Source organism: Belonocnema kinseyi, chromosome 7, assembly GCF_010883055.1.
Source record: "Belonocnema kinseyi isolate 2016_QV_RU_SX_M_011 chromosome 7, B_treatae_v1, whole genome shotgun sequence".
NCBI lineage: Eukaryota > Metazoa > Arthropoda > Insecta > Hymenoptera > Cynipidae > Belonocnema > Belonocnema kinseyi.
This window is the reverse complement of record NC_046663.1, coordinates 41379101-41400641: the sequence shown is the minus strand read 5'-3', so window position 1 is coordinate 41400641 and position 21541 is coordinate 41379101. Positions and strand designations below refer to the sequence as shown.

Below are 21541 nucleotides of genomic sequence, written 5' to 3'. Positions count from 1 at the left end.
AACTCATTGAACTCTATTTAAATATTTTTTTAAATCTCTAAAAAGAAAAATATTCAAAAATATTTCATGCCCTTTGAAATGCCTTTAAAATATTTAAATCTATTAAAAATTCCTTCGAGTCTTTTAAAATTTCCTAATATATTTCAAATCCTTTGAAATAAATCCCTCTAAAATATTTAAATGTATTCAAAATTCCTTTAAATTTTTTAAGATATTCTACAGTATTTTAAATCCTTTCAAAATCCCGTGAAAGTTTTCAAAGATCTTGAAAATTCCTTAGGATAAAAAAAAACACTAAACATTTAAAATCCTTTGAACTCCCTTTAAATTATTAAAATCTTCTCAAAATATTTTCGTAAAATCGAAATCCTTTGGAATTTTTCAAATTGCTCAAATCTATTAAAGTTTCCAAGAATCTTTTAAAATGCCCTCAAATAATATTTTAAAATGCCTTCCAATTTTTCGAACTACTATCAAATCTGAGATCAAATTTATTAAATCCTTTGAAATTCCTTCAAATTATTGAAGACCTTGAAAGTGATTCTTTCTAACAAATTTGATTAAAATCAGACAATAAACAGAATTTTTTGTAGACTTGCATATTTTTTATTTTGTAACAATTCAGTACAAAATTAATACTATATTTCTTTTATGAACTTTTATACTAATTTTAATAATCCCTTAGAAACTTTATTTTCAAAATAGCTAATCCTAAATTTTAATTGCATTTCTTGACACAATGCTCTGAAAATTTTTTTTTTTTAAATAAAGAAAGAAAAAAAACGATAATGAGATCACAACTCAACATAAAGTAACACAGTAACTTTACAATTTAAATTGGTCAGTATATTTGTAAAATCATAAAAGCCTCTTGCTTAAATCATTAAAAAAAAAGAAGAAAAAAAGAGAGAAAAAAAAGAAAATAATATAAATAATTGGCTGTATTTTTCGAAGTATACAAAAAAAGTGAATCGGAACCACGTTTTTTAAACTCTATAAAACAAGTCTTTAGCTTGTTTTAATAATCTTCGGCACTTTGAAGTTTTTACAGTTTTTACATCTTTAGAAACCCGCATAAATAAATATAAATGACTCTATACCCGTCCTTGCATTACTGTCCTAGCACACCCATCCTAGCATTACTGCCCTAGCATACCCGTCCTATCATTACTGTCCTAGCATACCCGCCCTATCATTGCTGTCCTAGCATACCCGTCCTAGCATTCGTTTTATCTGCACCTAAAGCTTGCCATTCGGCAGAATTGTTCACTCAATTCTTGAAATTGGTTCAATCCTCTTTTCATTAAATCCTCCTTACTTTTGATGCAATAATACAAATCCAGAGGCGACAATTCAACGTTCAGATCATTGAACTCATCCGGGAAGAAGGTTGTTAGAGCCTCGGTCAAAACCATTATTGATTTATGATCAGGCCTCAAACCATTTATATCTTCCAATGCCCTGAAACCGAAAATAGGTTTTCTCAAGTCCAATTTAGGCAGATTTTAGAGCCCAAAATGATCTTAAAAGAGGGTAAAAATAGGGGAATACATTTTTTCAAATAAAATTGAAATATTGGTATTATATTGCATTTAATATAAAAAAGGCTTTAAATTATTAAGATTTCAAGTCGAAATAATCGTATGCTGGATTTTCAAACAAAATAATTTAATCTTAAACCAAAAAGTTTCACTCACAACTAAATCGTTGAAATTTCAATCAAGAGACTCTTACAATTAACAAAGATAGATTTTTAACTAAACAGATGACTTTTTTACTATAACATATAAATTTTCTATAAAAAAAATTAATTTTCTACCAAAATAGTTGAATTTTTCACAAAACAGGATAATTTTTTAACAAACTGAATTATGAAACCAAAAAGGGGAATTTTTTAGAAAACAGATTTTTTAATAAAAAAGATCAACTTTCAACCAAAAAAGAGGACTTTTCTCTTATAGAAGATGAATTTCATACTAAAATATAGTTGAATTTTTTACAAAGCGGGACAAATTTTTAACTTACGAAAATTAAAGAAAATTTTCCAATTTTTAACCAAAAAGGATGACTTTATAAAAAAATAGTTGAATTTTCAATTTTCTATCCAAAAAGATGAATGTTCAACCAACAAGGATGAGTTTTGAATAAAATAATTTAAATTTACAACTAAAAAAGAAAAACTTTCCATCAAAAAGAAGACTTCTATTATAAACGATGAATTTATACGCAAAAAGATAAAATTTTCTACCAAAAAGAAGACTTTTCTATTATAAAAAATGAATTTTCTACCCAAAAAAATGAATTTTCTACCAAAATAATTGAATTTTTCGTTAAGCGATTAAATTTTCAACAATTAAGTTGAAAATTTAACTATTTTGGTAGAAATTTTATTAATTTTTAACAAAAGAGTGGATTATTTAACCAAGAAAAATGAACGAAACATGAAAAATGAATTTTCAACCTAAAAGAATGACTTTCTAACAAAATAGTTGAATTTTAAAGTAAAAATAAAAGGGATTTTTAAGAAAACATAATTTTTAAGGAAAAAAAGATAAACTTTCAACCATAAAAAAGATTTTTTTATTATAAAAGATAAATTTTCTATGCAAAAAGATTAATTTTCTAATCGAAAAGATGAATTTTCAACAAAAATAGTTAAATATTCACGCAAAAAGGAGGAATTTTTTAAAAAATAGTTGAATTTTCAAAACAAAAAGAGGAATTTTTTAGAAAACAGTAGACAATTGAGTTGCAAATTTAACAATTTTGGTAGAAATTTAATTAAATTCAAACGAATGAGTGGAAAATTCAACCGAAACAAATGATAGAATTTTTAACGAAAAAAGTAAAACTTTCAACCATAAAAAAAGATTTTTTTATCATAAAAGATCAATTTTCTATCCAAAAAGATTAATATTCTATTCAAAAAGATGAATTTTCCACCAAAATAGTTAAATCTTCAACCAAAAAGGATATATTTTTAAACAAATAACTTAATTTTCAATAAAGCGATGTAATTTCCAACAAGTTAGTTGAAAATTTAACTATTTTGGTAGACATTTTTTCACAACAAAAAAGGATGAGTTTCTAAAAAAAACTGTTCAATTTTCAAAACAAAAAGAGGAATATTTAGGCAACAGAATTTTTAACTAAAAAACAGAAATTTTCAACAAAAAGCAGACTTTTTTATTATAAAAGATGAATTTTCAACAAAACCGAAAAAGGGTTTTCTCAAGTCCAACATATCTTAAACCAAAAATTTTCACTTACAACTAAATCGTTGAAATTTCATCTAGAGACAATTTCAACTAATAAAGATGGATTTTTAACTAATAATATGACTTTTTTACTATGAAAAATGAATTTTCTATTAAAAACATTAATTTTCTACCAAAATAGTTTAAATTTCAACTAAAAAGTAAGACTTTATTAACAAAGTAGTTAAATTTTCAAGAAAGTGATTACATTTTTAAGTAGTTATTTGAAAATTTAACTATTTAAGCAGAAATTTTTCCACATTTTTAACAAAAGAGTGGTTTTTGTAACCAAGAGAAATAAAAGAAACATGAAAACTGAATTTTTAACCAAAAAGGATGACTTTTTAACAAAATAGTTGAACTTTCAACAGAAAACATAAATTTTTTACCGAAAAAGTTAAACTTTCAACCATAAAGAAGATTTTTTTATTATAAAAAATAAATTCTCTATTCAAAAAGATGAATTTTCAACCACAATAGATAAATTTGTAACCAAATAGTTGAATTTTCATTAAAGCGATTAAATTTTCAACAAGTTAGTTGAAAATTTGATCATTTTGGTAGAAATTTTTCCTCAACCAAAAAGGATGATTTTCTAACAAAATAGTTGAATTTTCAAAACAAAAAGAGGAATTTTTTAGAAAACAGTAGAATTTTTAACTAAAAAAGAGAAATTTTCAACAAAAGCAGACTTTTCTATCATAAAAGACGAATTTTCTATCCAAAAAGATGAATTTTATACCAAAATGGTTGAATTTTCAATCAAACAGGGTGCATTTATCACAAATTAATTGCATTTTCAAACCAAAAAGAGACATTTTGAAAACTGCAGAATTTTTAATAAAAAAAAGATCAATTTTCAAATAGTAAGAAGACTTTTCTATTATAAAATATTAACTGTCTACCAAAATATTGTAGAATTTTCAACAAAATAGTTGAATTTTGATCTTACGAAAATTGAAGATTTTACAATTTCTAAGCAAAAAGGATGACTTTCTAACAAAATAGTTGAATTTTAAAAACAAAAGGAGGAATTTTTTTTAGGAAAAAGTAGAATTTTTAACTAAAAAAGAGAAATCCTCAACAAAAAGCAGACTTTTCTATTATAAAAGACTAATTTTCTATCTAAAAAGATTAATTTTATACAAAAAATAGTTGAATTTTCAACCAAACAGGGTGAATTTATAACAAATTAATTGAATTTTTAAACCAAAATAGGAATTTTTGAGAAAACTAGAATTTTTAATCAAAACATATAAATTTTCAACTAAAAAGAAAACTTTTCTATTATAAAGATTAATTTTTTACCAAAATATAGTTGAATTTTTAACAAAATAATTAAATTTTGACTTACGAAAAATTTCCAATATTTTTCCTAAAAAGGGCGACTTTATAACAAAATAGTTGGATTTTCAATAAAACTAGTATATTTTCAACAATTAAATTGAAAATTTAATTATTTTGATAGAAATTGTATAAATTATTAACAATAGAGTGGAAGTTTTAACCAAAGACAAATGGAAGAAACTTGAAAATTCAATAAATGTAATTGATATTCAACAAATTATTTGAATTGTCAAACCAAAAAGAGGAACTTTTTAGAAAACAGAATTTTTAAACACAAAGAAAAAGTTTAAATAAAAAAGAAGACTTTTCTATTATAAAAGATGAATTTTCTACCAAAATAGTTGAATTTTCAACCAAACAGGGTGAACTTATAACAAATTAATTGAATTTTCAAACCAAAAATAAGAATTTTTGAGAAAACAGTAGAATTTTGAATAAAAAAAGATACATTTTCTACCAAGAAGAAGACATTTTTATCATTAAAGATGAATTCTCTACCAAAACATAGTCGAATTTCCAAACAAAAGTGATACGTTTTTAAGAAAATAGTTGAATTTTCAATTGACAAAGAGGAATTTTTTAGAAAACAGAATTTTTAACCGAAAAAGATAAATTTTTAATCTGAAAGAAGACTTTTCTATTACAAAAGATGAATTTTTTACCAAAAAGGATGAATTAAAAAAAAAATAGTTGTATTTTTAGCTCATGAAAATTGGAGAAATATTTTCAACTTTAATATAAAAAAAGACTTTATAACAACATATTTAAATGCTTAATAACGTGATTAAATTTTCAACATGTTAGTTCAAAATTTAATCATTTTGGTCGAAATTTTTCCAATTTTCAAACAAATAGTGGATGCTTTAGTCAAGACAAATAAAAGAAACTTGAATTTTCAACCAAAAGGGATGAGTTTCCAACAAAATAGTTGAATTTTCAAAACAAAAAGAGGATTTTTTTAGAAAACAGTAGAACTTTGAGCTAAAAAAGACAAATTTTCTATCCAAAAAGATGAATTTTATACCAATATAGTTGAATTTTCAAACTAAAAGGAGGAATTTTTGGAAAAACAATTGGAATTTTAATCAAGATTACTTTTCAACAAAAAGAGAACTTTGCTATTATAAAAGATGAATTTTCCACAAAACAGAATTTTTAACCAAAAAAGTTTCGACCATAAAGAAGATTTTTTTATTATAAAAGATAAATTTTCAAACAAAATAGTAGAATCTTCAACCAAAAAGGATAAATTTTTAACCAAATAGTTGAATTTTCAATAAAGCGATTAGATTTTCAACAAGTTTTGGTATACATTTTTCCACACCAAAAAAGGATGACTTTATAAAAAAATAGTTGAATTTTCAAAACAAAAAGAGAAATCTTCAACAAAAAGCAAACTTTTCTATTATAAAAGATGAATTTTCAAGAAAACCAAAAAAAGATTTTCTCAAGTCCAATATAGTCAGATTTTACAAGTCCAAAATGATCTTGAAACAGAGGGACAAATTCTTGTAAATAAAATTAAAATATTGTTATTATATTAAATTCAATATAAAAAGGCTTTAAATTATTAAGATTTCAAGTCGAAATAATCGTATCTTGGATTTTCCGACAAAACAATTACATCTTAAACCAAAAATTTGCACTTAAAAACTAAATCGTTGAAATTTCATCAAGAAACAATTTCAACTAATAAAGATGGTTTTTTAACTAAAAATATGACTTTTTTTTAATATGAGAAATGAATTTTCTATCTAAACAATTAATTTTCTACCAAAATAGTTGAATTTTCAACTAAAAAGTATGACCTTATTAACAAAATAGTTTATTTTTCAGTAAAGCAATTAAATTTTTAAATAGTTATTTGAAAATTTAATTATTTAAGCAAATATTTTGCGAATTTGCAACAAAAGAGTGGATATTTTAACCAAGAGAAATGAAAGAAACATGACAATTGAATTTTCAAACAAAAAGCATGTCTTTCTAACAAAATTGTTGAACTTTCAAAAGAGAACATACATTTTTAACAAATTAGTTGATTTTTCAAATTTAAAAAAAGGCATTTTTGAGAAAACAGAATTTTTAACCAAAAAAGTTAAACTTTCAACCATGAAGATTTTTTTATTATAAAAGATGGATTTTATATCCAAAAAGATTAATTTTCTTCTCAAAAAGATGAATTTTCAATAAAGCGATTAATTTTTCAACAAGTTATTTGAAAATTAACTATTTTGGTACTCATTTTTCCACAACAAAAAAGGATGACTTTCTAACAAAATGGTTTAATTTTCAAAACAAAAAGAGGACTTTTCTTAGAAAACAGAATTTTCAATTAAAAAGGAGAAATCTTCAACAAAAAGAAGACTTTTCTATTATAAAAGACGAATTTTGTATCCAAAAGATGAATTTTCTACCAAAATAGTTGAATTTTCAACCAAACAGGGTAAATTTATGACAAATTAATTGAATTTTCAAACCAAAAAGAGAAATTTTTGAGAAAACTGTAGAATTTTTAATAAAAAAAGATCAATTTTTAACTATAAAAAAGAATTTTCTATTAGGAAAGATAAATTTTATACCAAAATATTGTGGAATTTTTAACAAAGCAGGAAGAATTAAAAAAAAAAACAGTTGAATTTTCAATAAAGCGAGTAACATAGTCGACCAAAATATTCAACCAAGAAGGATGAGTTTTGAAAAATAGTTGAAATTTTCAACCAAACAGGGTGAAGTTATAACTAATTAATTGTATTTTCAAATCAAGAAGAGGAATTTTTGAGAAATCAGTACAATTTTTAATAAATTTTCACCAAATTAGTTGAATTGTTAAACCAAAAAGAGAATTTTTTAGAAAACAGAAATTTGAAACAAAAAGGAAACAGTTTCAATCAAAAAGAAGACTTTTCTATTACAAAAGACGAATTTTCTATCCAAAAAGATGAATTGTATACCAAAGTAGTTGAATTTTCAACCAAACAGGTTTGATTTATAACAAATTAATTTAATTTTCAAACCAAACAGAGAAATTTTCAAGGAAACTGTAGAATTTTTACCCAAAAAGGGTTAATTTTCAACCAAAAAGAAGATTTTTCTATTATAAAATATAAATTTTCTAACCAAAAATGATGAATTTTCAACCAAAATAGTTTAATTTTCAAACAAAAGCGATACACTTTTATCAAAATAGTTGAATGTCCAAACGAAAATGAGGAATTTAAAAAAAAAACAGTAGTATTTTTAACCGAAAAAATTAATTTTTAATATGAAAGAAGACTTTTCTATTACAAAAGATGAATTTTCTACCAAAAAAGGTAAATTTTTAACAAAATAGTTGAATTTTCGACACAATAGTTGTATGTTTAGCTTACAAAAATTTGAGAAATATTTTTAACTTTAACAACAAAAAAAAAAGATTTTCTAACAACATATTTGAATGCTTAATAACGTGATTAAATTTTCAACATGTTAGTTCAAAATGTAATTATTTTGGTCCAAATTTTTTCAATTTTCAAACAAAGAGTGGATGCTTTAGTTAAGACAAATAAAAAAACTTGAATTTTCAACCAAAAAGGACGAGTTTCTAACAAAATAGTTGAATTTTCAATTAAAAAAAAGGAATTTTTGAGAAAACATAATTTTTAACCAAAAAAGTTAAACTATCAACCATAGAGAACACTTTTTTATTATAAAATATAAATTTTCTATCCAAAAAGATCAATTTTCTATTTAAAAAGATGAATCTTCAACCAAAAAGGATACACTTTTAACCAAATAGTTGAATTTTTTAATAAAGCGACTAAATTTTCAACAAATTACTTGAAAATTTAACCATTTTGGTATAACTTTTTCCTCAACCAAAAAGGATGACTTTCTAAAAAAATATTTGAATTTTTAGTAAAACTGGATTAATTTTTAACAAACTAGTTGAATTTTAACTTACGAAAATTGAAGAAATTTTTCTAATTTTAACCAAAAAGAATAGTTTTTTAATAATCAATTTGAAGATTTAAATATTTTGGTAGAAATTCTATTAGTTTTCAACAAATGAGTGAAAGTTTAAACCAAGACAAATGAAAGAAACTTGAAAATTCAATTTTTAACCAAAAAGGATGGATTTCAAACAAATTAGTTGAGTTTTCAATTTTCTATCCAAAAAGATGAATATTCAATCAAAAAGGATGAGTTTTTAATAAAATAGTTAAAATTTTTAACTAAGGAAGAAAAACTATCCATCAAAAAGAAGACTTCTATTATAAAAGATGAATTTTATATCCAAAAAGATAAATTTTCTACCAAAATAGTTGGATTTTCAAACCCAAAAGGGGAATTTTTGAGAAAACAGTAGAATTTTTTATCAAAAAAGATCAATTTTCAACCAAAAAGAAGACTTTTCTATTATAAGAGATGAATTTTCTATCAAAATAATTGGATTTTCCACAAAGCACGATAATTTTTTAACAAAATAGTTGAATTTTCATACCAAAAAGAGTAACTTTTTACAAAACAGAACTTTTAACCAAAAAAGAAAAAGATTCAACAAAAATTAAGATTTTTCTCTTCTAAAAGATGAATTTTCCATCCAAAAAGATGCATTTTCTACAAAAGTAGTTACATTTTTAAGAAGACAGGTTTAATTTTTAACATATGAAAAATGAAGAAAATTTTCCAATTACTAATAAAAAGAGATTACTTTTTAACAAAATGGTGAATTTTTTAATCAATCAGCTGCATTTTTAACCAAAAACATGAATTTACAACCAAATAATTTAAATAAAACAAACAATCCACCGAATAGTTACTCTTACAACTAAATACTTGAAATTTCAATCAAAATAGAAGATTTTTCAACAAAATAGTTAAATTTTCAAACAAAAAATATGATTTTATTAAAAAAATAGTTAAATTTTCAACAAGTTACTTGAAAATTTACCTATTTTGGTAGAAATTTTACCAATTTTCAAACAAGAGTGGAAGTTTTAACCCAGACAAATGGAAGAAAATTGAATTTTTAACCAAAAAGTACATCTTTCTAACAAAATACTTGAATTCTCAACTAAGAAAAAAATATTTTTAACAAATCAGTTGAATTTTTAAACCAAACAGAGAAATTTTTCGAAAAACAGTACAATTTTTAACCAAAAAATGGTAAATTTTCAACCAAAAAGAAAACTTTTCTATTATAAAATATAATTTTTCTATTCAAAAAGATGAATTTTTAACTAACGAAAATTGAAGACTATTTTCAAATTCTTAACTACAAAAAGGACGACTTTATAACGAAATAGTTGAAATCTCAACAAAGTAAATAAATTTTTAACAATCCATTTAAATTTTCAATCCAAAAAGAGGATTTTTTCTTAGAAAACACCATTTTTTTTAACCAAAAATATACATTTTCAACTAAAAGAAGACTTTTGTACCAAAAAAGATGAATTTCCTTTTTAAAAAATGAATTTTTTATCAAAAAGATAAATTTACAACCAAATAGTTTAAATAAAACAAAAAATCAACCAAACAGTTGCGAATACAATCCAATCGTTGAAATTTCAATCAAAAGAGAAGATTTTTCAACAAAATAGTTAGATTTTCAAAGAAAAAATATGACTTTATTAAGAAAATAGTTGAAAAATTTTACTATTTTGGTAGAAATTTTTCCAATTTAAAACAAGAGTGGAAGTTTTAACCCAGACAAATGGATGAAAATTAAATTTTCCACCAAAAAATATGACTTTCTAATAAAATTGTTGGATTTTTAAAACAGTAAAGACATTTTTAACAAATTAGTTAAATTTTCTAACCAAAGTGGCATTTTTTAGAAAACAGTACAAGTTCTAACAAAAAACAAAAACTTATGAAAATAAAAAATAATTTTTCAATTTTTAACTACAAAAAGGATGTCTTTATAAAGAAATAGTTGTATTTTCGACAAAATAGCTGTATTTTTAGCTTTTAAAAATTTCAGAAATATTTTCAACTTAAAAAAAAGACTTTGTAACACGTATTTGAATGATTAATAAAGCGATTAAATTTCCAACAAGTTAGTTCAAAATTTAACTATTTTGGTCTAAATTTTAAAAATTTTAAAATAAAGAGTGGATGTTTTAATCAAAGCAAATAAAATAAACTTAAATTTTCAACCAAAAAGGACTAGTTTCTAACAAAGTAGTTGAATTTTCGACAAAGTAAATAAATTTTTAACCAATTAGTTGAATTTTCAAATCAAACAAAGGAACTTTTTAGAAAACACGTTTTTTTAAACAAAAAAAGATAAATTTCGAACTAAAAGAAGACTTTTCTATCATAAAAAATGAATTTCCCATCTGAAAAAATGAATTTTCTCCCAAAATAGTTCAATTTTCAATAAAAAAAAGGTTGAATTTTTAATTCATGAAAATTTAAGAAAATTGACCTACTTTAACAAAAAAGGATAAATTTAAAAAAAAGTTAATTTGTCAACCAAACAGTTACATTTTTAAACAAAAAAAGATGACTTCTGAGCGAAAAATATAATAGTAGAATTTTCAACAACAAAAAAAGAACTTTCAACCAAAAATAGTTGAGAAAAAGGTGGAATTTTCTTGAAAACAGGAAAAAAAGTGGAATTATTTTTCTAAAAAAGTGGAAAATACATACAAGCTCAAAATCTGCAGAAGATGATTCAAATTTGCAGCTACCACCGGTTGATGATTATTTACAAAGTTGACGCTCAACCTTTTGTCAGTTTTATCAAAGAGGAACGGACACGGCATGCTTATAGCCTCAGCTGCCACACCACTAAAAGTGATAAATAGATCCTACATTTATTTTAAATGCATATTTTTATTTTATTTAATTTATTTTTTTAATATTTTAATTGTAGAGGATCAAAAATGAACCTTCGTTTATATAAATTATGAAAAAATCTATTTTACATACCAGAAGTCACGAGTAAAGGCGTAGACTTTATTAAAATATTCTAAAGCGACTTGCGCCCTGCACTCTTGCCTTGCTACATTTTCGTCATGTCCGATTTCGTCCCGTATTCTCCTCTGGCCTATTTTTTTTGTTTCTTCTAGGCATCTATGCTTTAAAGCCTTAAAATAGGAATTTAAAAAATATTAGAATGGATTTTGGATCAGTTTGGATCATGATTTTTCCAAATTTCCTGGGCCAAAAAGTCAAGTTTACACAGGTCTGCTTTTTTTACATCAAATAATGAAATAACCTTTTGTTATAAATGCAAAAAAGGAGCCATTAAATTTTGGATTAGTCAACATTTAAAAAAAAAGCAGGAACATAAATAAATTCGGAATTTTTGGGGATATAAGACTTCTTGGAAATCCTAAAAATCTTTGAAATCTTTGTGAATTCTTTGAAATCGTTTGAAGTGCCTAAAATCTTTGTGAAATCTTGAAATTTCGGTGAAATCTTATGGAACTTTTTAGAGTTTCGTAAAATATTTGAAATCATTCAAATCTTTGAAATGTTTATTTCTTTCCATTTATAATTTTAATAAAATTTTTGAAATATTATAAATCTGGTATACAATTTTTTGAAATCTTTAAAATATTCTGAAATCTGCGTGATTTCTTTGAAATCTCTTGAAATACTTACCTTTTTTTACCTTTACCTTTTTTTAAATCCTTAAAATCTTTGAAATCTTTATGACATTTTTTTAAACAATTTAAAATTTTAATGAAATCTGGTATACCATTTTTGAAATCTTCTGAAAACCTTCTTAATTCTTTGAAAACTCTTCAAGTATTTAAGATTTTGCTAAATCTTGAAATTTCGGTAAAATCTTTTGGAACTTTTTAAATTTTCGTAAAATTTTTGAAATCCTTGAAATCTTTCGAATTTTTATGAAATTTTAAAAAATTTCTATGAAAACTTTGAAATCTTTTTTTATCTTAGAGATCTGGTACACCTTTTTTTTAAATATTTGAAATCTTTTAAAATATTTATGAATTCTTTTAAATCTCTTGAAGTAATTACATTCTTTGTGACCTCACTTTCAAACAAATTAATAATTTTATACCCATAATTAAGTATATAAAAATATAAATTGAAGTTTAAAATGACCTGCATGATTGACCTGAAAAATAGTCAATTTCCTTCTTAAATTTGGCTTTAACACCAAAATTTAAACATTTAAATAAAATTTTTAATAAAAGAAAAACAATAATTTTGTCGCTAAATTTCACACATATGTGAAATTGAAAATTTGAAATTTGGGTGAAATCTTTAGGAACTTTTTTAATTTTCGTAAAATGTTTGAAATTCTGGAAATCTTTCAAATTTTTTTGAAATCTTTTGCAATTTTTATGAAATCTTTGTAAAATCTTTTTGAAATTTTTCTGAAATCTTAAAAATCTGATATACCATTTTTAAAATCTTTTAAAATCTTTTGAAATCTTTGTGAATTCTTCGAAATCTTTTGGTACTTTTTAAATTTTTGTAAAATATTTAAAACCATTTTGAAATTTTTTTAAAAATCTTTTGAAATTTGTATGAAATCTTATAAATCTTTATGAAATCTTTCTGAAATCTGTTATTCCTTTTTTAAAATATTGAAAATCTTTGAGAATTCTTTCGGTGAAATCTTTTGCAATTTTTTATTTTTTCGTAAGATATTTGAAATCCTTAAAACTTTGAAATCATTATGACATTTTTTAAAACCATTTATAATTTTAATGAAATGACTTTTGGAATTTTTACAATTTTCGTAAAATATTTAAAATATTTATGAATTGTTTTTTAAATCTTTTGAAATTTTTCTATAACCTTAAAAATCTTAGAAATCTGATATACCTTTTTTGAAATCTTTGGGAACTTTTTAAATTTTTGTAAAATATTTGAAATCTTTATGACATTTTTTTAAACCATTTATAATTTTAATGAAATCTTTCAAATCTTTTTGAAATATTAAAAATCTGGTATACCATTTTTAAAATCTTCTGAAAGTTTTATTAATTCTTTGAAATCTCTTGAAATACTAAAGTTTTTGTGAAATCTTTTGGAACTTTAAAAATTTTAGTAAAATATTTGAAATCTTAATAAATTGCTTTTTAAATCTTTTGAAATTGTTATGAAACCTTAAAAGTCTTAGAAATCTGGTACACCCTTTTTGAAATCTTTGGGAACTTTTTTAATTTTTGTAAAATATTAGAAATCATTGAAATGTTTCTGAAATTTTATTAAAAATTTTGAAATTCTTATGAAATCTTTGAAATCTTTTTGAAATATTTCTGAAATCTGTTATTCCTTTTTGCGTTAAACATTTAAAATCCTTAAAATCTTTGAAATCTTTATGATATTTTTTTAAGCCATTTATAATTTTAATGAAATCTTTCAAATCATTTTGAAATATGAGAAATCTGGTATACCATTTTTGAAGTCTTTAAAACCTTTGAAATCTCTTGAAATACTTAAAGTCTTTGTGAAATCTTGAAATTTCGATGAAATCTTTTGGAACTTTTAAAATTTTCGTAAAATATTGGAAATCTTTATAAATTGATTTTAAATCTTTTGAAATTGTTATGAAACCTTAAAAATCTTAGAAATCTGGTATACCCTTTTTGAAATCTTGGGGAACTTTTTTAATATTGGTAAAATATTTGAAATCATTGAAATCTTCCTGAAATTTTATTAAATCTATTGAAATTCTTATGAAATCTTTGAAATATTTTTCATATCTTAGAAATCTGGTATACGATTTTTTTAAACTTCGAAATCTTTGGAAATCTTTGTCATTTTTTTCAAAACTCTTGACGTAGTTGAAGTCTCTGTTAAATCATGAAATTTCGGTAAAATCTTTTGCAAATTTTCGTAAAACATTAAAAATCATGTAAATCTTTATGAAATCTTTCTAAATTCTTTGAAATCTTTATGCAATCTTTTTAAACCCTGTGTAATTTTTATGAAATTATTGAAATTTTTTTGAAATCTTTTTGAAATATTAGAAATCTGGTATAACATTTTTGAAATCTTCTGAAATCTTTGTTAATCACTTGAAATCTCTTGAAATACTGAAAGTCTTTGTGAAATCTTGAAATGTCAGGGAAATATTTTGGGACTTTTTCAATTTTCGTAAAATTTTTGAAATCTTTAAAATCTTTCAAATTTGTATGAAATTTTTTGAAATTTTTATGAAGCCTTTGTAAAATCTTTTTGAAATTTGTCTGAAATCTTAAAAATCTGATTGCCTCCCTAAAATATTTAAAATCTTTTAAAACTTTTGTGAATTCTTTTAAATCTTTTGGAAATTTGTATTAAATATTTGAAATCCTTGAAATCTTTCTGAAATTTTATTAAATCTTTTGAAATTTTTATGAAATCTTTTTCATATCTTAGATAGAAATCTGGTATACCATTTTTAAAATCTTTAAAATCTTTTGAAATATTTGTGAAATCTCTTGAAGTAATTAAAGTCTTTGTTAAATCTTAAAACTTCGGTAAAATCTTTTGAAAATTTTCGTAAAATATTTGAAATATTTCAAATCTTTATGAAATTTTTATTAAATCTTTCTAAAATCTTAGAAATCTGGTCAAGCTTTTTTAAAACCTTTGAAATCTTTTAAAATTTTTGTGAATTCTTTTGGAACTTTTTAAATTTTCCTAAACTGTTTCAAATTCTTTATATCTTTTGCAAAATTGATCAAATCTTTGAAATCTTTTAAAAATCTTTCTGAAACATAAGAAATCTGGTATACCTTTTTTAAAATATTAAAAATCTTTGTGAATTCTTTCTGTAAAATCTTTTGTAACTTTTAAAATTTTCGTAAAATATTTTACATCCTCAAAATCTTTGAAATGTTTGTGATATTTTTTTAAACCATTTATAATTTTAGAGGTTATCTTTTGAAAAAATTAGAAATCTGGTAAACCATTTTTGAAATCTTTGAAATCTTCTGGAATCTGATATAGCCTTTTTAAAATATTCTAAATCTTTCTGAAGTAGTTTTAAAATATTTTGAAATTTTTATGAAATCTTTGAAATATTTTTGATATCTTAGAAATCTGGTATACTACTTTTAAAATTTTTAAAATCTTTTGAAATCTTTGTGAATTCTTTCAAATCTCTTGAAGTATTTAAAGTCTCTGTTAATTCATAAAAATTCGGTAAAATCTTTTAGAAAATATTAAATTTTCGTAAAATACTTGAAATTTGTATGCAATTTTTTTAAACCCTGTGCAATTTTTATGAAATAATTGAAATCTTTTTGAAATATTAGGAATCTGGTATACCATTTTTGAAATCTTCTGAAATCTTTTTTAATTATTTGAAATGTATTGAAGCACTTAAACTCTTTGTGAAATCTTTAAATTTCGGTGAAACCTTTTGAAACTTTTTTAATTCTCGTAAAATATTTGAAATCATTCAAATCTTCATGAAATTTGTATTAAATCTTTCTAAAATCTTATAAATCTTAGAAATAAATATCCTTTTTAAAATATTTTAAATCTTTGAAATCTTTTGGAATTTTTCAAATTTTTGTAAAATCCTTGAAATCTTTCAAATTTTTATGAATTTTTTTGAAATTTTTAGGAAGTCTTTGTGAAATCTTTCTGAAATTTTTGTAAATATTAAAAATCTAATATATCCTTTTTAAAATATTAAAAATCTTTGTGAATTCTTTGAAATCTTTTGGAACTTTTTAAATTTTCGCAAAATATTGAAATCTTTATTAATTCTTTTTAAAATCTTTTGAAATTCTTACGAAATCTTAGAAATCTGGTATACCTTATTTGAAATTTTTTGAAATTTTTGTGAATTCTTTGAAATCTCTTGAAGTACTGAAAGTCTTTCTGAAATCTTGAAATTTCGGTGAAAACTTTTGGAACTAAAATCTAAATGAAATCTAAATTTTCGTAAAATGTTTGAAATCTTTCAAATCTTTATGAAATTTTTATGAGATCTTTCTAAAATCTTAGAAATCTGGTAAACCTTTTTTAAAAATCTTAAAATTTTTTTAAAAATCTTTGTGAATTCTTTGAAATTTCTCGAAGTAATTAAATTCTTTGTGAAATCTTGAAATTTTGGTGAAATCTTTTGGAACTTTTTAAATTTTCGTAAAATATTTAAAATCCTTTATATCTTTTGAAAATTTTATCAAATCTTTGAAATATTTCTGAAATCTGAGAATTCTAGTATATCTTTCTTAAAATATTTAAAATGTTTGCGAATTCCTTCTGTGAAATGTTTTGGAACTTATTCAATTTTCGTAAAATATTTGAAATCCTTAAAATCTTTTAAATCCTTTTGAAATATTAGAAACCCGGTGTAAGATTTTTTAAATCTCTGTTAATTGTTTAAATTCTATTGAAGCAATTAAATTCTTTGCTAAATCTTGAAACTTCGGTAAAATCTTTTGGGAATTTTTAAATATTCGTAAAATTTTTTTAAATCCTTGAAATCTTTGAAATTTTACATTTTTCAAATTTTTATGAAATCTTTGTCAAATATTTTTGAAATTTTTCTGAAATCTTAAAAATCTAATATACCTTTTTTAAAATATTTAAAATCTTTGAAATCTTTGTGAATTCTTTGAAATCTTTTGGAACTTTTAGCATTTTTGTAAAATATTTGAAATCTTATTGATATCTTAGAAATCTAGTATACCCTTTTTAAAATCTTAAGAATCTTTTAAAATCTGTGTGAATTCTTTGAAATCTCTTGAAGTAATTAAAGCTGTTAAATCATGAAATTTCGGTAAAATCTTTTGGAAATTTTTTAATTTCTGTGAAATATTTGAAATTTTCCAAATATTTATGAAATCTTTCTAAAATCTTAGAAATCTGGTAAACTTTTTTTAAATCTTTTTAAATCTTTGTGAATTCTTTGAAATCTTTTAAAGTAATTCAATTCCTTGTGAAATCTTAAAATTTCCGTGAAATCTTTTGGAAATTTTACAATTTTCGTAAAATATTTGAAATCCTCATGACATTTTTTAAAACCATTTATAATTTTAATGAAATCTTTTTGAAATATTAGAAATCTGGTATACCATTATTTAAATCTTTAAAATCTTTGAAATCTCTTGAAATACAAGTCTTTGTGAAGTCTTGAGATTCCGGTGATATCTTGTGAAACTTTTTAAATTTTCGTAAAATATTTGAAATCCTTGAAATCTTTCAAAATTCTATGAAATTTAAAAAAAATTTTATGTAGTCTTTGTGAAATCTTTTTGAAATTTTTCTGAAATCTTACAAATCTCATATGCCCTTTTTAAAACATGTAGAATCTTTGAAATCCTCGAAATCTTTCTGAAATGTTATCAAATTTTTGCAATCTGGTATAACGCTTTTAAAATCTTTAAAATCTTCTGAAATCTTTGTGGATTCTTTTAAATCTTTTGAAGTAATTAAAGTCTTTGTTAAATCTTGAAATTTCGGTAAAATTTTTTGGAAATTTTTTAATTTTCGTAAAATATTTGAAATTTTTCAACTCTTTATGAAAGTTTTTTAAACCTTGTGCAATATTTATGAAATCAATTAAATCTTTTTGAAATATTAGAAATCTGGTATACCATTTTTGAAATCTTCCTGAAATTGAAAAAAAAATTTTCAATCTTTGAAATCTTTGTGAATTCTTTCAAAACTCTTGAAGTAATTAGTCTTTGTTAAATTTTGATATTTCGGTAAAATCTTTTGGAAATTTTTTAATTTTCGAAAAATATTTGAAATCCTTGAAATCTTTCTAAAATCTTAGAAATGTTAGAAATCTGGTATACCTTTTTTAAAAAATTTAGAATCTTTGAAATCTTTAAAAGTACTTGAAGTCCTTGTGAAATCGTTAGGAAGTTATTAAATTTTCGTAAAAATTTTTTAATCCTTTAAATCACTATGAAACTTTTAGAAATATTTTTAAATCTTTAAAATATTTTTGTTATCTTTCTGAAAAAAGGGAATTTTCTGATAAAAGCCCGGTTCTTAACCAAAGAAATGGATTTTAAAGTTTCAACCAGAGATGAATTTTCAATGAAAATTATGCATCTTCAGCCAAGAAAAAAAAATCTTTAACATCAAAGTTTAAATGTTCACCAAGTAGTTGAATTTTTAACTAAAGAAGGATGAATTCCAAGTCAGGATAAATTAGTAGTAAGTGAATAAAACGTGGTAAATCCATTTTTTGAAAAAAATTGACAAAATGTATCCGTATTTTTGAAATATCATCAATTCGATTATCAAAATTAAATCAGCGAAAAACATTTCACCTAGCCAAAAATGGCAAAAAGTTTTTCTTATAATAGAAAATAATAAAAATTCAATAATCAATTACGACTTAATTGGAGTAAACTGAGATAATATGAAAAAATCTACGACTGTAGATAATGTAAAAAAAAATTTTCTAAATTGACCAAAATAATTAAAATGATGAAAACTTCAATTTTTCTGCGATCGGAAGTAAATTCCCAATTTTTAAAATTAAATTTCAAAAATAATTACATTCAATGATAATGACGTTTTGTCCACAAGTTGCGGGTACTTTTGCTGCAGGAGTGTTTGAAGCAAATCACTGCAACTATCCAAAACATAACTGACGTCCTTCAATTTCCTACCACCATCTGTAAATAAAAATTACGAAAAAAAGTTAATTTTTATATTCTAGAAATAAAATAAAGAGCCAATTGATTGTAGATGGAACATAAAAAAAATGTCTATTTAAAAATATTTATGAAATCCACCTGGTAGATGCGTAACAGTTTCCAATAATTCCTTAAGAATTGGCTCAGCTCTTCTCGTAAAAGATTCACTAACTGCTGCCATCCAATGTTTAATAGCACATTTAAGTACATCTTTTGTCGACCAAGGAGGTCTGACAATTGTGTAGCGTTCCCAGGACTCGCCATATAAATTTTGCATTTCCGTAGCCACAATCTAATCAAGAAAAGAATTAGATTTAAAATAAAAATTTTAAAAATGAAGAAAAAAAGAATCAGGGTGACCGGCAAAATTAATTTTCAAAATTTTTCCAGTTTTTCCAGCTATAATTTTAAAAATATTTCAGGCCTTCTTTCTTTTTCAAATTCAGCCTTTTCCTTAAGCTTTCTTTTCCTAATTTCAAATACAGAATTTTCTATAAAATAGTAAATTTTAAGACTTTGAAATAGAGACGATTAAAAAAGTTCCAGTCATTTTTTTTAATTCCATGAGTTTTCCAGGTTTTCCACAAATTCTTTTTTTTTTAATTCCGTGACTTTTCCAGGTTTCAGGCCTCATAGTCCCTATGGGATAAAATATAGGGACTAAAGGGTACTTTTTGTCACGCTCAAAGGTTAAAAAATGCAGGATAGAATTCAATAAAATTCATAAAAATTCAAGGTGAATTACAAAAACAAATTAAGTGAATTTAAAACAATTTTAAAATATGAAAAAATTAATTGAATTCGGTAACTTTGAAATAAGATTTGAAAAATTCAAGGGAATTTAAAGAATTTGATGAAATGCTTAAGGATTCAAGGTGAGGTTGAAAAATTTCAAAACTTAAAATAAAATCATTGAATTAAGTAGAATTGAGTGAATTTAGAAGGATCCAAGTAAATTAAAAAAATTCAAGAGAAAATTCCAAAGATTTTAAAAGAATTCAGGGTGAATTTTAAGAAAATTTTCAAATCGTTTAAAATCGTTGACAACCTACTAATTTCTAACAGAAGAAGTGACTAATAATTACAAAAAATTCCAGATAAATTCAAAAGAATTAAAATGAATCGAAACAATTTTGAAAATAAAAAAAAACAATTTGATTACAATAAATTTTGAATGAATTTAGATGAATTTAAAAGAAATGAGAAGAATGAAATGAAATTCATAAAAAAAATCGACCTGAATTTAAAACGCAATCAAATGAATTGAAAACAAATCAAAAACATGGAAAAATTAATTGAATTTTGTAGAATTGTGTGAAAAATAAAATTTTTTAACAAAAAATGGAACAGTTAAATTTTGAGTTCAAAAAATTAATTTTGAATAAAGAAAAAATCGAATTTAAAACAAAGTTAAATTGTCTAACAGTCTACAAAATTATTACCCACAAAAAAACAAAGTTTCAATGAAATATTTCAATTTTCAACCAAAAATTTTCGACTGAAAACATAAATTCAATATTTTAAAAATCAAGCTTGTAACATGAAAAAAAAACGAATTTTGATTAAAACAGATCAATTTTAAACGAAAAACGGTTACATTATTAGTTTAAAACATAAATTTATCATAACAAATAAAAAGTTTTCAGAAAAATAGTTTAATTGTCAACAAAATACATCAACTTCGCACCACATAGATGAATTTTCAACTGAAAAGATCAATTTTTATCGGAAGATGAAACGTTTAATTTTTATCTAAAAACATAATCTCAAACTATATTAAAAAAAGTGCCACAAAAAAGATGCATTTTCAACGAAAGAAATGAATTCTTGATTAAAATAGATGAATTAAAAAAAAAAAAAAAGAATAATTCTCTACCAAAAAAATGAATTTTTAACTAAGAAAGTTCAATTTTCAATCAAGAAAAATTCAGCAAAATTGTTCAAGTTTCAAGTTTTCAAAAATTTCAAGCGAAGATGATACATTTCAGGGTTCAGTGTAAAAAATTAATTTTCTGCAAACACTTGAATTTTCAACAAAATATTTCAATTATCAGCAACAAAAGAAAAAGAATTTTTAACAAAATTAGATACATTTTCAAACAAAAAGAATAATTTAATTTAAAAACAGATGAATTTTAAACTAAAAACGGTCAATTTTCAAGCAAAAAAAAAACAAACGAATTTCGAATCAAATAGTTTAATTTCCAATGAAAAAAGAAATAAATTTTCAACTAGAAAAGATAAATTTTTAAGAAAAAATTATACAATTAAATTCTCAGTTGAATATTTTTTTCAGTCCAAAAACAATCATATGCTCAACAAAATAGTTGAATTATCAATAAAAAAAATTAATTTTTGACGTCAAATATA

The 21541-nt window shown here is 22.7% G+C and overlaps 1 protein-coding gene across 1 annotated transcript in view; it reads right to left on the bottom strand.

Moving 5' to 3' along the window:
* Positions 1-699: 699 nt before the first annotated feature.
* The window catches only part of LOC117177172 (transcriptional protein SWT1-like), a 55361-nt gene continuing 34519 nt past the window's right edge, over positions 700-21541 (bottom strand). The window contains exons 8-12 of the mRNA XM_033367684.1: positions 19271-19463; positions 19032-19150; positions 11520-11677; positions 11238-11378; positions 700-1461 (exon numbers count right to left, since the gene is read on the bottom strand). Of these exons, the coding sequence (XP_033223575.1) occupies positions 1230-1461; positions 11238-11378; positions 11520-11677; positions 19032-19150; positions 19271-19463 (843 nt within the window). The 3' untranslated portion in view covers positions 700-1229. The remainder of the gene's footprint in view (positions 1462-11237; positions 11379-11519; positions 11678-19031; positions 19151-19270; positions 19464-21541) is intronic.